This window comes from Ctenopharyngodon idella, chromosome 24 (genome assembly GCF_019924925.1).
Source record: "Ctenopharyngodon idella isolate HZGC_01 chromosome 24, HZGC01, whole genome shotgun sequence".
NCBI classification, from domain to species: Eukaryota; Metazoa; Chordata; class Actinopteri; order Cypriniformes; family Xenocyprididae; genus Ctenopharyngodon; species Ctenopharyngodon idella.
Window position 1 is genome coordinate 16,285,162 of NC_067243.1, and position 17,638 is coordinate 16,302,799.

The window sequence follows — 17,638 nt, forward strand, 5'->3', positions numbered from 1 at the left end:
ATATTAATCACCCTGATGCTCCCAAGCTTCATAATGGCAGTGCATGGAAACTAGGGTGACCATATGTGCCATTTTCCCAGGACGCGTCCTGTCCAGGATTTCTAAATTGCCTAAAATGGCTTGAGCCTCTTTAATCGTGAAAGTGGTCATATCGATGTGCCCCCGGAACGCAATTTCTACACGGAGGTCTGTGCAAGCCACTGTCCTTATTGACAGTCTTCATGTAATGCATTAAAATGTTGTCGTATTTGCAATGCTTTGACCGTTCTCTGTAGAGCCAGCCTTCTCGCAAGCCACGATTGGTCGATTATGTATAATGCACGCTATTGGTCAAATAATTTTTCAGTCATTACCTTCCGCAAATATGAAAACAAAACCAAAACTGGGACATTTTATGCAACTTAGAAATCCTGGACAGGACACGTCCTGGGAAAATGGAACATATGGTCACCCTAATGGAAACCACCTGTTTGAAGCTCAAAAAAGTGCATCCATCCATCAAAAACATACTCCACATGGCTCCGGTGGGTTAATAAAGGCCTTCTGATGTGAAGCGATGCGTTTGTTTAAGAAAAATATCCACATTTAACACGTTATAAAGTAAAATTACTAGCTTCCGCCAGACCACCTTCCGTATTCAACTTGAGAAAAAAGCGTAACTGACATAACGTCAGCATAACTGACGCAATGTCAGTTACGCTGATGCAATGTCAGTTATGCTTTTTTCGTAAGTTGAATATGGAAGGCGTAGGATGTAGCGTAAGCATTTTGAACTGCGAGAGGTGTTACACGTTTTCATAAGTTGAATATGGAAGGCCGTCTGGTGGAAGCTAGTTATTTTACTTTATTACGTGTTAAATATGGATATATTTCTTACACAAAAGCATCACTTCACTTCAGAAGACCTTTATTAACCTTTATTAACCCCCGGGAGCCGTGTGGAGTCCATTTAAAGCCCGGAACACACCAATCCGATGCCGACGAACTAGTGGTGACGAAAGCAAACTGCGAGGTTGGCTCAAGTCGGCAGCGTCTGGGTCCAAAGTTCCCCTGACACACCAAACCGACGCTCGACAGACGACGACCAAGTAGCACATCCGTTCTGCGCCTGCGTAAGAAGAAATGCCTTTTCGTACCAGCAGGTGGCAGTAGCTGAACAGCCAATCAGAATGATCAGATGGCCCGACTGACTGACGAGCTCCGACGCCGATTCAACGTGTCGAATCGGCTGAAAAATGCAGACGAGGACCAACTTCAGCCGATGGTGCCGATGAACAAAAACTGCCCGACGGCCGACCATCAACTTGGTGTGTTCCGGGCTTAAGATAGATGGATGCACTTTTTCGAGCTTCAAACCATTATAGAGCTTGGGAGCATCAAGGTGATTATTAATATAACTCCGATTGTATTTGTCTGAAAGAAGAAAGTCATAATGGCTTGAGGGTGAGTAAATCATGGGGTAATTTTCATTTTAAAGTGAACTAATCCTTTAATAGAATGTCTAAAGTGGACTATCAAAAAAAAAGTGTAACCCAACTATCTATTATCTGATTGAATTGGCCATGTGCACTTTAATAATGTGTTAACACCAAATTATTTTACAATAATATGGTTTATACTGAACCACACAGTGGATTGGTTTAGTTTCTATGTGCTTATCTAGTAATATTTTCCTAGCTAAAGGCCAGATAAACATGACCGCGATAAGGAGGGGGTCTTGCAAAACAAACGCCTTTAACTAAGGCTGAAAAGACATCACTGCATAGTTAGCCAGAATATATACAGGCAGAAAGAGAGGACTAACCTGACAACCATATTTTGCTATACTGTCATTTCTCAAGTATCTGTAACAAACAAGTTCAACAGTTTTGTGACTAATGAGTGTAATTCCAGGATCCCGTCTGTCACATTTGTGCTGTCACCAGTAGGATCCTCTAGGGATTTGGATCATCTCCCTGGCCTGTCTTGACTCTTCATGTGTGGTGCCTGTGCTATAATTTTGCTAAACAGCAGCGACGCTTTGCATCTGGGTTTCATCACCTCAGGGAGCTACAAATCAGCAGATCATATCTCTTGCACCGTTAGTGCTCACAGGGAAAACAAGAGCTAAGGAGGCAAGCGTGCAAGTAAGTGCACTTCATGTCTGGCAGGGAAAGCACCATGTAAATAAATTCCTGCACGAGGGGTGACATTGAAGGAAAGAATTCCCTCCTGGAAAACTCCACCCTAGTGTGGCGTGAGGTGAGGTGAAACAGCAAAGCCCCTCGTGCAACTGTGGACAGTTACGATGGGAGGAAATGACGGCATAGTCTTAAGTTCGCCGCCATTAGAGACAATGGAACCGGGCTTCCTTGAATTGTGCCCGGTTTCCACAGCTAAGTGTAAGAAAACACATCAAGGACTAACTTTTCCCCAATAGTGCCGGCCTAGATTGGAATTTTCAATGATGTGAAACGGTCAAGATGTTAGCATGAGCGTAACACCTGTCCCTTGAGATCCTGAACTTGTACGTCACAATAACGATGAATATCTGGATACATAGTTGAAGTGGAAAGATAGGGGAAAAATCCATTCATATTACTGCAAAATGTTTATTGGATTACAAAATGAAAGCTATGGAAAAAATAAAGTGCAATTTTGGACCTAAAACAGGAAATAAGGAAAATTGATTTTTCAGTAGCCAAAGAACAAAAGCCACCATTTCTTTTATGTTTATTAACACTAAATTATTAATAATAAAGACCGTCACAATGACAACACTTATTAAGTTGGGTCACCGGCAGCTGCTCCACCGTATTGCTTAGTATTTCTCAAAAAACATTTAAATGACATGAAAATTAAGATTGGTCATTAATTTCTAAAATGGTGGCAGTATATATTTATGTGTAATGCATTAGGGAGAAACTGGCTTGCAGTGCTCTAAAAAAAAAAAAAAAGTAGAATTCCTAGGTGTTCCTTCAGGAGGCCATGATCTTTTTCTTGCACTCTACGGAGCAGAGCAGCATTCCCTGCAGGGCCATGAAGCGCTGGCCCATAAGGCACTTGGAGCAGCAGGAGCATTGGAAACACTGGGGCTCAGCGTGCCAGTGGTGCTCTCCATACGACACACGCTGAGCTTCAGGCTCGATGGGGTTCTGACAGGCCGCACAACCCTGTCAACATAGAGAGACATGGAGAAATTCACAGGAAGTAGTATAATAAATGTATTTGTTTGAAATAACATGTGACAAATGTCTTTGATTACACTTACTACAGGCACAATCAAGCTGGTTTATTCTGGGATATAAATTATACATTAAATATGTATATGAATATTTATTCTAAATAATAATATTATTATGAATTAATAATAGAATAAATATATATTATTATTTAGAATATATATATATATATATATTTTTTTTTTATTCTAAATAATAATATTAAATATTTAATTTATAATTTGTTTTATATTAATTACATTAAACATTAATATTTTTATGTATATTTTAATATTTAATATGTATCAATATTTTATATATTTATGAATATTTGTTCTAAATAATATTAAATATTGAATTTATATTTTTATTATAAATTAAATATTTAGAATATATTTAGAATAAATAAGCATATATATATATATATATGAATATTTATTCTAAATATTAAATATTTAATTTATAATTTATATTACATTAAACATTAATATTTTTATGTATATTTTAATAGTGAATATGTATCATTAATTTTATTTATATATGAATATTTGTTCTAAATAATATTAAATATTTAATTTATATTTTATTATACATGTAATATTTAGAATAAATATATTATTTAAAATAAATATGCATATATATATATATATATATATATATATATATATGCTATAAATAAATAATAATATTAAATATTTAATTTATAATTTACAATTTATATTACATTAAACATTAATATTTATGTAAATTTTAATATTTAATGTATATATGAATATTTGTTCTAAATATTTAATTTATAATTTATATTTTATATTAATTACATTAAACATTAATATTTTATGTATATTTTAATAGTATAATGTATATTTAATAGTAATATATATATATATATATATATATATATATATATATATATAAAACCTTCAGCAAGGCATCCCAGGATGCACCAGTGTGCATCTGTAATAAGTGTAATCAAAGTCATTTGGAAGCAAACCTAATTAATGATTAATATTATTATATTAATATAATATATAATTATATTTATAAAAAATAATAATTATATATAAATAAGTATTATAAATATTACATTTATATAATATACAGATGATAAAATATAAAAACTCTGCTCTATTTGAATGTCCGAAGTTTCCTTCCTAAGCTGATGTCTAACAGATGAGTCATAAGAGCTGTGTGTTATCGGACAGGCAGGTGTTGAGAGAGAACGGTGGTGTCCGATATCACACGACTCCATTATGAGTGCATCCACCCTCCCTTTTTCTTCTGATTATCATGTCACTGGCACTTCCTTAATCTCCTTCACCTGCTCCTGAACCAATATGGCTGACAAACAAATGCCGAGGCTGTTAATTTTAATAGCCCAGGCTTAACAGGAATTCACTTCCATTTAGGCGTGATGTGAATGATACTTGTACAACGTGAGGGGTTGTAAAAATGTCTCGCTAGTTAGAAGTGCCCTGGCACGATAAAACGGTCTTGTCTCGGATTGCACGGTCTCATAGTTTTTGCTGCAGGTCATAACTGTAATGTATTTTCAGGTGCCAACCACAATTAAATTGATAAAAATGTAAACATAAACTGTACTAAGATAGTAGGCCTAAATAAACCACATGGACACTGTCATCTGTTTATCAAATAGAGCAGAGAGACAGAGAAGGAGGGAGATGGAGAGAGAGAAAGTAAGGAACTTTTCCTCTTTACCACAGCATGGTTCTTCATGTAGCAGGGTTTGCAAACAGGCTTGTCATTCTCCATGACGTAGGTCTCTCCAGCCAGCACACAGTCACAGTCAAAGCAGCAGAAGTGCTTCAGGTGCCAATTGTGGCCCTCGGCCTGAGTGTACTCATTACTGAAGATGAGCTGGAGACCACACACATGAATTTTCCCTTTAGTATTGTGCTTTGAGCCACATTGTATGTTAAACACAATTTAAGAACAAAGGACAAAATTGCATTCATTATTTTACTAAGGCTGGTTCAGATTTTAACATGAAACATCTGAGATGACACTGAAAATTTTCAGCACTTTTTACTGTACCAATCTTTTTTTATGAATCACTGAACTTCGTTTATAGGACAATGCACACTGAGCTGCCAATTGTGGCATCAGCTCATTTCATGGCAGTGTTTCTCGGAAATCGAAATTTTCAGCACTTTTTACTGTATCAATTTTTTTTAATTGGCCTTTGAACTTGGCATGTGGAATAATGCACACTGCCGTATTGCATCATCAGCCCATTTCGGGGCACTGTTTTTTGGATGCCACAAATAATGTGTTACAGCAGACACAACAACTTTATACTAGACGTACTGCACTAACAAAATCTAAATTTTGAGCACGTTTTACAATACTAATCATTTTTTATGAACCACTGAACTTGGCACATAGGACAATGCACACTAAGCCGACCTATTGCGCAATCAGCCCAATTTGTGACGAGGTTACTGGGCTGCCACAGAGGATGCGTTAAAGTGGACATAAGGACTTATACTAGAGGTATTGCTCTAACAAAATCCAGATTTTTGAGCACTTTTTACTGTATCAGTCTTTATTATGAACCATTGAACTTGGCATCTCAGACAATGCACACTGAGACGCCTATTGCACCATCAACCCATTTCGCAGCGCTGTTTCTCGGCTGTCACAGAGGAGGCGTTAAAGTGGACTGAAGTCTGTTATAGTAGACGTACTGCTCAAACAAAATCCAAATTTTCAGCAATTTTTACTATACCAATCTTTCTTTATGGAACCCTTCAACAGGACAATGTACACTGAGCCGCCTACTGAGCCATCACCCCATTCACTTTTTTCATTTAAACCTGAAAATAATCAACGTTAAGGTCTTGAAACATTTAAAACATTGAAGATTCTGCACTATTTCCAGGTTGCTAAACAAATGTAAGTTTGCAAATTTGTGACACTGACCATGTGAACTACTTTGCCTCCACTCACCTCATCGCAACCTGCACACCGAGGCTTTTCGCTATCTCCATAATGCCGGCCACAGTACAGCTGATCCTTCTTCCAAAAATAGATCATGTCCACCAGTAGCTCGCTGCAGTTACAGCACACAAAGCATGCGGGGTGCCAGAGTTTATCGTAGCCTGCCCGCTCGGCGTAAACCGCTGGCTCACCCTTCTTCATGGGCAGCTGGCAACCGTGACATGACTGTGGGCAGAGATCCGGTGATGAGTTCAATTTGGCATAAACATCAATGAAGAATGAAAGTGGGGAAAACACAGTGGTTGGAGGTTGGTATTAATGAACAAGACCAGAGACGGTTCACTTCGAAAATTCATCACCCCATTTGGAACATGAATATTGGAAATGAGAAAAGCTACAAGGTCTAAGAAATAGATCCAAAATGACTTTATATCATACAATGTGACTATTTCTCTTAATTACAACTTTATATCTTAGAATATTAATTATATATCTTGTATTTATGACTTTCTATCTGATAGTTACAACTTTCTCATATTTACAACTTTATTTCTGATAACATGACTTTATATCTCATAATTATGACTTCTCGTATTTATGACTATATATCTCATAATTCTACTTTTTCAGATAATTAATTTCTCATATTTATGACTATATCTCAATGCAATAATTACTATTTCTCATATTTTTAACTTTATTTCCCTTACTTACAACTAATTGTATTTATGACTGTCTCAAAATGCTACTATTTATGATTCATAATGTGATTATTTTACATAATTATGACTATTTCTCATATTTATGACTTTATATCTTACAAAAGAACTTTATTTCTCGTAATTATTACTTTATTTCGGATTTATATTTAAAATTTAAACCTTATTTTAATACACAGTAACCTGTTTTTGGAATATATGATTGGAAAGCTGCAGCCGAGGGTAAGATTTTCAGTGAATAACAACATAATTTCAGTTTTTTCATCTGAAAGTTATTAGCTGTGTCTCATTTCAAAGGCTGCATCCTCCAGAGGGCGCATTTGTCATTAAGGCACCTTCATTTCAGTAAACTGAGTACCACATTCCAAAGTCATAAAGAAATAACAACAATTTTCGCTTCACTAGGAATAACGGTCATTTTTATAATGGTTACTTTTCTGAAACAAGACATCCTTTATTATGTATGCGGCCGACAAATGCGACCTCCGGAGGACACAGCCTTCGAAATGAAACACACCAATTGTTTGACTTCCGAAGACTTGAAATATAGTGAACGAATTGTATGGATCACATTTATGCTGCTTTTATGGAACTTAAGAAATGTGAACACTATGAACTGTTGTTCTATGCAAAAGATCTGCTGAAGATTGTTTAAATTCTTCTTATGTGTTACAAGCAAACAATAACAACATACAGGTTTGGAACAACATTAGGTTGAGTAAATAAAGACACAATGTTCATTTTTGGGTGAACTATCCCTTTAAAAAAGGCATGAACATTAGGCTGATGGCGTACATGTGTTTCCATCATGAGATTTCAGATGCTTACAAAAGATTTTGAAAAAATCCACCCGAGCTCGAACATAACCACAGGGACTAAGTGTGGTAATTTATGAAGATCTCTGGAAGAACATAACGTTCATTCCAGCTGCCTGACTAACACAGGCTTGGCAGTATATGAACTGCTCTTATGTTAATCAAGTGAATCCGGAGATAAGCACTGGAGAATGATTCGGCTCCTGTGGCGCACATGTGGTGGAAATAAATACCGCTGCTCAACAGCTCCAAAGGGGATTTTCATTAATAGATGGTGACATTTAAATGGCAATAAATTAGATATAAAGGGATAATGAGAATAAAAAGGTTACAAATGCTATTTGTATGTAGTAGAGAAAAGTACTCATGACAAGCAACATTCACAATCGTTATCCGTTTGTGATTGTTCCTCATGTTGGATTAAAAACGTTCAGCTACCAGCCCAAATTGTGGGCTTTTCACTTTCAGTTAATAGCCCTACATTTCAAAATGCAGGAATGGAATACTTACATAGTTACCAGCAGGTCCACCGACTGAAGTCCCAGAAGCCCCTGGGGCGCCAACTTTTCCCATTGTAGCAATAGCATCACCTTTGTCTCCTGGCATCCCTGTTGCTCCAGCACCTGGCTTCCCTCCAGCCCCGAGACCTTGAGGCCCCTTTTCACCGGCCAAACCTGCCTGGAGCCCCATCTCTTCAGGCAAGGTGATGTCGCCTACGCCCAACGCCTCATCCTTGTACTTTCGGACATACTGCTGCATTACCTTAACCTCGCTGGGTGAGAGTTCGTGGCAGCGCTCAGGGTCTTGGTCGTGGTCGGGAAGCTGCTTGGCCATCTGCTTCTTACGGTAATCTGCTCCCGCCGTACCAGCGATGGGTCGCCGCTCCGGAGGCAGAAGTTCCATGTAGAGCAGGGCCTAAGAGGAAAAAAGTGATATTTTTGGGTCAATATGATTAACTCCGGTAATGTGATGTATTTTTGAGTGAAACAGGATATTCAAAAATAAATTACAAAGTTATATGGGATTGGTGTGGCAGGACTTTCATATTATATTATATATATATATATATATATATATATATATATATATATATATATATACACACACACACACTTTTTTTATTTTGGGATATTCTTAGAGATATGTTTATTTTATATGTTTATTTAGTTTAATGTATAATTTTTGCAACAGAAAGTTTACAGAAAATAACAGAACAATGTAGGCTTACTGACAAAATTTCAGCTTGATTTCTATTAATGAAAGGTATAACTTTTCATTATTCAAAGTTTTTTTTTTTTTTTAATAAAAACTAAAAGAACATGCATTTTTAGATTATTTTCTAAAGAACAGTATTTTTACTGAGGAAAAATTAGTTTTTAATAAAAAAATGGTAATATTGTAGGCTCCTGTATTTCCTTATTTTTAAGTATCAGCTACATTATAAATGCAAATGATATTTCTATTATTCAGCATTTTTTTTTTTAAAACAATCATATTATTGAGAGGGCACAAAAGTTTTCCAAACTATCAAAGTGGGTAGTCTCAAAAAAAATAAAAAAGGAAGAGGAAGAAGAAGTGGAGAACAGTGACCTCTAGTGGATCCAGGTATCATAGTACAATTACAAACTTGACCCTCAAGAAAGAGTTCAAATATAATATAATATAATATATAAAGTATATGATTTTAAAATTAAGAGCGTTACCATGCTTTGGTTGATCCCAGGTGGAGCCCATTCATAGGTAACGGACCTAACCACATCTGTCTTGGCAGGCACTGCAGTGGGGGTTGGGACAACAGTAGTGGCAGCACCTAGGCCTTTAGATGGGATGGCAGCAGTGTGGCCTGTCCCTGATGCAGCAGTACGGCCTGCCACTGGGGCAGCAGGGGAGTGAATCGCCGCCCCTGGGGCAGCAGTGGAGTGGACTGCCGCCCCTGGGGCAGCAGGGGAGTGGACTGCCACCCCTGGGGCAGCAGGGGAGTGAATTGCCACCCCTGGGGCCGCAGTGGAGTGAATTGCTGCCCCTGGGGCCGCAGTGGCACCAACAGGTGGGGCATGAGCAGACGGAGTGCTGGAGGTGGAGGTCTGGCTGGAGCCGGGGACAAAGGTGGAAGGAGAAACAGGAGTAGCAATGCTGATGGCAGCAGCCGGGATGCTGAAAGTGACTTGGTTGCCTCTATAAGACGGGAGGCCATCTCTCTTCAACTTGGCTATAAGGCCTGTGTACTTGGTGTCCTCAAAAAGCTTCCCCACCTTCTTATTCTCCTCAGTCTCGAGCTGCACGTCATGGTCCTCAACGCCGCACTTGCAGTTTCGGCAAATCTTTCTGATAAAGAGGATGACAGAATTGTTATTTTTGGGTGAACACTTGTGGAAACACTATAAATCATGCACTACTATTCAAAGGTTTGTGTTCAGTTAGATTTTTTTGAAAGAAATTAATACTTTTATTCAGCAACGATGCAGTATATTGATCAAACGTGACAGTAAAGACATTTATAATGTTGCAATAATTTCTATTGCAAATAAATATTGATCTTTTGAACTCTCTTGAATCCTGAGGGGGAAAAAAGTGATTAAGGTTTCCACAAAAATATCAAACAGCACAACTGTTTTCAACACTGATAATAAGAAACGTTTCAGCAAATCAGCATATTAGAATGATTTCTGAAGGATCATATGACACTGAAGACTGGAGTAATGATGCTGGAAATTCAGCTTTGGCATCATAGGAATAAACTACATTTTAAAATATTTTAAAAATAGAAAACATACTGTAGTGTATGAAGAAACAAACCGAACCAAACAGCAGCATACTGGGAAAAAAACAAGTGATTGATAAGTCATTGATACGGAATGGGAGTAGCATATTATTACTGTAGGATGAGCTGTCTCTCTGAGTTATGTCTGTTTTGTTAAGCTAAGAGTCTGATAACACTAGTTTGGATTGCTGTGCACATATCAAGTTATGGCATGCACAGATAATCAGTGATTACTTGGAAAAAGAACAGCGTGGGCCACATGCTGAAACCCTTTCGTCATGATTTCTAGCGCATTTTTAAAACAAATAAAAAAAACGTATTGGGTTTCATTTAATGAGAACTGTAAAAATTTCAGGAAAAAAAAAAAAAAGACTTCTGTTTCTGTAGAGCAAGATAAAGCGCATTGTTTATGTGCAAGTTGACTTAAATGTTTATATGGCATGTCTTGAAAAACTCAAACATAAATAAAAGTTAGAGTTTGTTGACAATTTGAATGGAAAACTAATGCATTTTGGTCACTGTTGCTTCAAACCACAAATGAACTTTCATTGCTGTTAGTTTCACTCAACATCCTTGTTCACATTACTTAAAAAACTCATGTAACTACATGAACTTAATTTAACTTAAGTTGTTCCTACTAAAAATTAGTATTGTCAGCTTTACTTAATAAGCGTTTGTTCAGTCAACTTAATATTGCTGAGTAAAACGCACAAATTAAAGGGTTAGTTCACCCAAAAATTACTCACCCTCATGTCATTCTACACCCGTAAGACCTTCCTTCATCTTTGGAACACAAATTAAGATATTTTTGATGAAATGCCACCGAACCTCTCAAAGTCCATAAAGGTACTAAAAACATATTTAAATGTTCATGTGAGTTCAGTGGTTCAACCTTAATATTATAAAGCGACGAGAATACTTTTTGTGCTCCAAAAAACAAAACAAAATAACTTTTCAACAATATCTGAAGCTTCTGAGCTTTACGAATCTTTTGTTTCGAATTAGTGATTCGGATCTCCTATCAAACGGCTAAACTGCTGAAATGGGTGTGACTCTGGCACTCCAAACCACTGATTCGATTCGTAAAGCTGTGTTTTGAAATTGTTATTTTGGGTTTTTTTTGGTGCACAAAAAGTATTCTTGTCGCTTTATAATATTAAGATAGAACCACTGAACTCACATGAACTGTTTTAAATATGTTTTTAGTACCTTTATGAATCTTAAGAGGTTCGGTGGCATTGCTCTCAATAGAGGCCTCACTGAGCCATTGAATTTCATCAAAAATATCTTAATTTGTATTCCAAAGATGAACAAAGGTCTTACGGGTGTAGAACGACATGAGGGTGAATAATTAATGACAGAATTTTCATTTTTAAGTGAACTAACCCTTTAATATTGACATAACTAACTGGGCAGTGGATCCGTAGTTCCTAGCATGCTTTGCAAGGGACTGCATTAGGAGAGTAAATTTAGGGATTAAAGTGTTATTTTATGTGTTTTTCAGTAAAGGGAAAGATTTTTTTTGTTTAATGTTCAACTATGTTGGACATTAAGAGGAGTTTCTGTAATGTTTTTGAATTTTGTGGTTACCATTATGCAGAGAGTGGCCCCTGTGTTTAGGTTGTCAGCACTCATATTTATATGATAGAATTCCTGCCCTCAATTAAATTGAGTTTGTTCAATTAGTTATTTTTTGAGTGCATTTTATAGAGCTAATAGTTAATTTAGTAAGGTAAATTAGGTCAATAAATGTGTTCACCTTATGTAATAAACTTTTATAAATTTAACATAACATTAAGTAAACTGCACATATAAATATTGTGTAACAGTGACAAATTCAAATGATTTGTATTTACAATAGAAAATTTTAAAATTAGAAATTTTGTCAGCTTTACTTGAATTACTTTTGTTCATACAACTAAATTGTTATTTGTACAAATTACTCAATATTGTTGCGTGGAACCACTTGACGCTGCTTTTTTAAGTAAATCCAACAATTAATTTTTATGTGTATTTCGGCATTTTGCATCAAAAAAAAAAAAAAAAAAAGTGCTGGATAGAAATGCCAAGATGTGCATAAATTCTAAAAATGCGCACACGTATGTGCTTAATTGAGGATAAATTTTTTATCCAATAAGAAGACGTGTGCATAAATACGATGGAAACACATTTACCAAATAAATCCCTCAAAACGCAAAAAATAAAAAATTAAATAAACTCACGTGAATGTGATAAGATAACTGGACTAACCAGTGGACCAATTTCATCACACAGTATCTCAAATGTTGGTTTGATCATTCTGAAATGCCTGAGCCAAAGTCGGTCATCAAAACGACAAAATTTTTATTAACAATTTTTTGTGCCAGTTTCCCAGGAAGTGATGATGTTGTTCTCATGAACACATGGGATGGAAACGGTGCTTTATTCGCAAATATTTTATGCGATGTTTCAATTTTGCTCACAACTTTGAAAGGAAACGTAGCTATTGTGAATGCAGGGTCAGCGGTAGGGTAGAAAATGCTCAGAAAAACTAAATTATGACTTTTTGGTGAAAAAAAAAACCCTTGACATTGTAAGGGAAGAAAATAAAATACTACAAAAGCAGAACATAGCCCCTTTAAGGACACTTTGAGCGGTTTAACATATCAATGAGAGCCAAGCAGAAAGAATGATGGTTTCTGGGAAATGTTACAACATAAATCGTAGCCACAAATCCAAAGAGGCTTTATCTTCACCCAAAAGAAATGTTTCAGCATGTCAGTGATGCAAAGCATCAAAGCACAGATGTTTTAACCCAAAGCGGTTTACAAAAGACTTTGAATTAAAGACGAGGAACAGGAAGTGGGCCTAAGCCTGTCTGAGTCACTTCACTCCCGCCCATCTCTACTGCATGGAAACAAACACAAAGCTGAAGTCTCTGGCTCTGCATCCAATGACCTGTATCCACACTGACATTTTCATTCAAAGAATTCCTGAAGCCCCACGAGGGCACTTGGGAATGGCATGCACCGCTGCTGTAGTGATAAAGCTCTGGCACGGGCATCTTGGCACCTATGGTTCTCGCTTCAGAAAAACTGGTCAAGTGCAGCTAATGGCCAAAGCTCTCTCAGCATGACACTTTTTCTTGTCGAATTTGTCAGATAGATACGGTACTACATGTTGCCGTATTTGTCAAGATGATGATGGATAAAAATGGAGAAGTCAAATCAATGATGGCCCAAACATGATTATACAATTTTCAAAGTAAAAACCACATGCATGAAATATGTCGGAAGGAAGCAAGCAAGTACAAACCGCCAGAAGTGAAGCTCAAATCCTTCACACTTGTCCTTGCATTTCAGACAGGCAGCTCCGGCTCCAATCTCATGGCCCAGGGTTATCTGCCAAAACAACACATAAAGACACATCAACACGTGTCAAACACAAGTGTTGGCCAAACCATCCGAATACAGCATTTGCATTTATGGTATTTTAATTAATCCTCTGGCACTTTCCACAAATTTGGTATGAATTTTTATTTTTTTTAATCAAATGATCAGTGAACCTTCAGAAAATGTTAATTATCAACCTCAGGAGATCAAAAGAAATTAATGATTTCATTCAGCAAGGACACAAAAGTGACAGTAAAGAGATTTATGTTAAAAAGACTATTTCAAACAAACGTTGTTCTTTTGAATGTTCTATTCATCAGAGCATCCTGAAAGAAATGCATCATGGTTTCCACAAAAATATTAAGCAGGAAGGGTCATGTGACACTGAAGACTGGCGTAATGACAGCAGAAAAAGAGTTAAATTGTAATAATATTTAACAATACTACTGTATTTTCTACTGTAGTCTTTAACATATCTTCAAAACAAAGTATTTGTGTTTCCTATTATTAAAAAAAAGACACCGACATGTAGCATGTCCTGGAAAGTTCTCTCACACATCATGTATGCATTACTTCCTTAATTGTGCCAAATCCAACAGGTGAAACTGCATTTCTCTGTGGTCTGTTTTTCATAAGACAAGCATGCAAGATTAAAAAAAGAGGCTGATGTCATAAGATTTTTTTTTCTCCATTTTCTCCTCAGATAAAAGTGCCTCTTAAACTTCATAGAACCTACTATTTAGGACAAAAAAACAGACTTTACAAAAAAAAAAAAAGTTTTAGTATGAAGCAGGGCATAATTTACATAATTAAAGGAAAGAAAAGAATCTGACATCAGTCTACTTCACTAGATATTACAATATTTATATAATAAAGTTCATTCCTGTCTCGGCATTTCTCAACAGTAAACCTCCTGAGCTGGAAGACCGCCTTATAAGGTCAAGTATTTATCAAGATGGAGAACGCCTGCAGGGCTTTTTTTCTGCCAAAAATACAGGGAGATCCCTCCAGATCTGAGGAGTTACTGTTAATCTTTAAGACAGTGGTCCTTAAAACCTGTAACTACTATTAATTACTGTACCAACACTAGTGCAAATATTGATTATTTCTTGTAAAACAAGACAATTTTGCAGTATACACAAAGATTTAGCAGATGAAAAATATTGCATCTATTAAAGATGCTTTAAACATTTAAAAAAAATGTAAATGTTTATTAATTGTTTCCTTTATAGACCCTCAAACTCTTAGTACACTTAGTGTTGCAATTGTAACAATGTGGAAATGTCATATACAATGTAACATTTATGAGAAACTGGCCATTTTATTAAATGGATAGTTCACTTCAAAAATTACAATTGTACTTTTTAATGCAATTAAAGTATCATTAAAGTAGTCCTTAATACTTAATGTCTTCTTTAAAATAATTTGTTTTAATTGAAAACTAATGGAAAGATTGAGACTTCACCTTCAGTGAGATCTTAAAGGGTTAGTGCACCCAAGAATGAAAATTCTGTCACCCTCATGTCGTTCCGCACCCGTAAGACCTTCGTTCATCTTCGGGACACAAATTAAGATATTTTTTGATAAAATCCAATAGCTCAGTGAGGCCTCCATTTTGTCGAATCTTTTGTTTCGAATCAGTGGTTCTGAGCATGTGTCAAACTGCCAAAGTCACGTGAACCATTGAAATTTCAAAACACTTCCAAGCTTCATGAAGCAGTGTTTTGAAATCGCCCATCACTAGATATTGTTGAAGTCATTATTTTGTTTTTTGGCGCACAAAAGTATTCTCATCGCTTCATAACAGGTTGAACCACTGTAGTCACATGAACTGTTTTAAATATGTCTTTAGTACCTTTCTGGGCATTTGAATGTGTTAATTGTCTTGCTGTCAATGGAGGCCTCACTGAGCCATTGGATTTCATCAAAAATATCTTAATTTGTGTTCTGAAGATGAACGAAGGTCTTAAGGGTGTGGAACGACATGAGGGTGAGTAATTAATGACAGAATTTCCATTTTTGCGTGAACTAACCCTTTAACTGTGTTGACTGGATCATCGATTCAGCAAGTTGAACTCAAGAACTGAATCAGTCTGATTTGTGAACGAATCATTCAGATTGGTTTATCAATCGGATGAATCATGATCAAATGAATCATTTCTTCACTAATCTGTTTGTCAGTGAAAAATGACTTAAATTTCAGTCTGTTCGTCACACAAAGTGCACAAGTCATATTAACTACCTTTATGGTGAATTTGTGTTCGTTTTGAGGCTTGACATCTTCAGTTTTCATTCATTGTCTTTGAAGAACATTTTTCAAAATATCTTGTGTTTCACAGAAGAAAGAAAGAGAGTCATACAGGTTTGGAACAACATGAGGGTGAGAAAATAACTGTATTTAACAGTAAGGAACTTCATATGTTTTCATCATCATCTTGCAATAAACCCACTTCTTTCTTTACAGTACATGTATGTTACAACATACTTTACCACTTTACCACCACTAAAGTTCAAATGTACCATTGCAACTTGGCTTGTGGTTGAATTACTGCAATGTGCTATGAAAGAAACCCAGTTTCTGTAGAGACACCCATATAAGAAAAGCGAATGTATCTGTAGAATGATACATAATAATCATAACATCTTCCAGCTTGCTTACAATTATGGAAAAAGGAAAATCTATCGTCTCTATCAACTAAGCCATTACATCCAATTCATTTTTTTTCTATCAAATAAAGAGGGACCAGGACACTCCTTCTATGTTTTACTTCCTATTAATGTCCGCTTCCTATTTCTTAATAAATGTAACCAAGCTTTTTCATTTGCTCTCAAATGTGACAGTTGTAAAACCAAATGTTTCGCCATGTATAACAATGGCAGTGAATTTACCTTTAAGGGCGTTGCCGAATGTTTCTGCAACTAACACTTTGGACCATGACCATTTCAATAAGCGTACCTTTTTAACTTCTTTCTCGATCTCCATTCTTGTCGAGGTTGTTTAGATGTGATAACCAGCGTTGAATGTACTCCCACCAGCAACTTTCCCTGAAGGATCACTTTTGTTGAACGGGACAGTCTCCCACCTCTGTCCCCCCTTCACATTCACTCACGCTGAAAGACTTCCGCTCATTGCCAATGTGCGCTGTTCAACCAATAGAAGCTGAGATGTAGATGAGAACTACCAATCAGCGCCAAGTATGACATGTCACAAATCGAAACAATAGCTAAAAGATCGGAGAGCTGGAGGCTATGAGATATGACTAGTAATATAGCCTACTATATTTTACTGTTATACTGTGTGTAACGTGGATTATACTGCTTCATTTTTAAATTACATTTATTTTATACAGTTATTTATTTGAGATATTAATTAGAAATTATTATAAATAAAATGTAGGCCTAATTGTTTAAAATAAAATACTTTTGTCTTTTGTATAATATATCATATAGATAGATAGATAGATAAACTTATACAGAATGACTTTTGATATAATTCTTTTCATTTACATGTATTTTTAAAGTGTCATTCATCTAAAATACTACTATTTACAATTTTATTTTGACAATTTAGTTGATAATAATTGAATAACCAATGACAGACAAAGTAGAATTTCAGTAAAATATCATTTTTATCATCTTATCCCATGTTTCTAATTAGGTCTAAATACCAAAAGATAAATATTAAGTATTTAAATTAAACTTCAAATATTAAATAGGCTATTTTTAGGTTAAAGGATTAGTTCACTTTCAAATGAAAATTATCCCAAGCTTTACTCACCCTCAAGCCATCCTAGGTGTATGACTTTCTTCT

At 35.9% G+C, this 17,638-nt stretch overlaps 1 protein-coding gene across 1 annotated transcript; it reads right to left on the reverse strand.

The window, feature by feature from the left end:
* Positions 1-2,571: 2,571 nt before the first annotated feature.
* Positions 2,572-16,985, reverse strand: tes (testis derived transcript (3 LIM domains)). Its single transcript, XM_051884390.1, has 7 exons — positions 16,784-16,985; positions 13,751-13,836; positions 9,399-10,020; positions 8,206-8,610; positions 6,171-6,386; positions 4,920-5,078; positions 2,572-3,152 (listed from the first exon to the last, which is right to left on the reverse strand). Exons 1-7 carry the CDS (start codon positions 16,808-16,810, stop codon positions 2,958-2,960), a joined length of 1,710 nt encoding a protein of 569 aa, XP_051740350.1. The 5' UTR covers positions 16,811-16,985; the 3' UTR covers positions 2,572-2,957.
* Positions 16,986-17,638: the final 653 nt, after the last annotated feature.

Excerpts from the sequence above, each read along its gene's own strand:
- tes (XM_051884390.1), bottom strand. The coding sequence starts at position 16,810 with ATGGAGATCGAGAAAGAAGTTAAAAAG. Across the intron at positions 8,611-9,398 it reads CTGGGATCAACCAAAGCATG|GCCCTGCTCTACATGGAACT; the intron begins GTAACGCTCTTA and ends TTTTCCTCTTAG. Across the intron at positions 3,153-4,919 it reads ACATGAAGAACCATGCTGTG|GGTTGTGCGGCCTGTCAGAA; the intron begins GTAAAGAGGAAA and ends CTATGTTGACAG.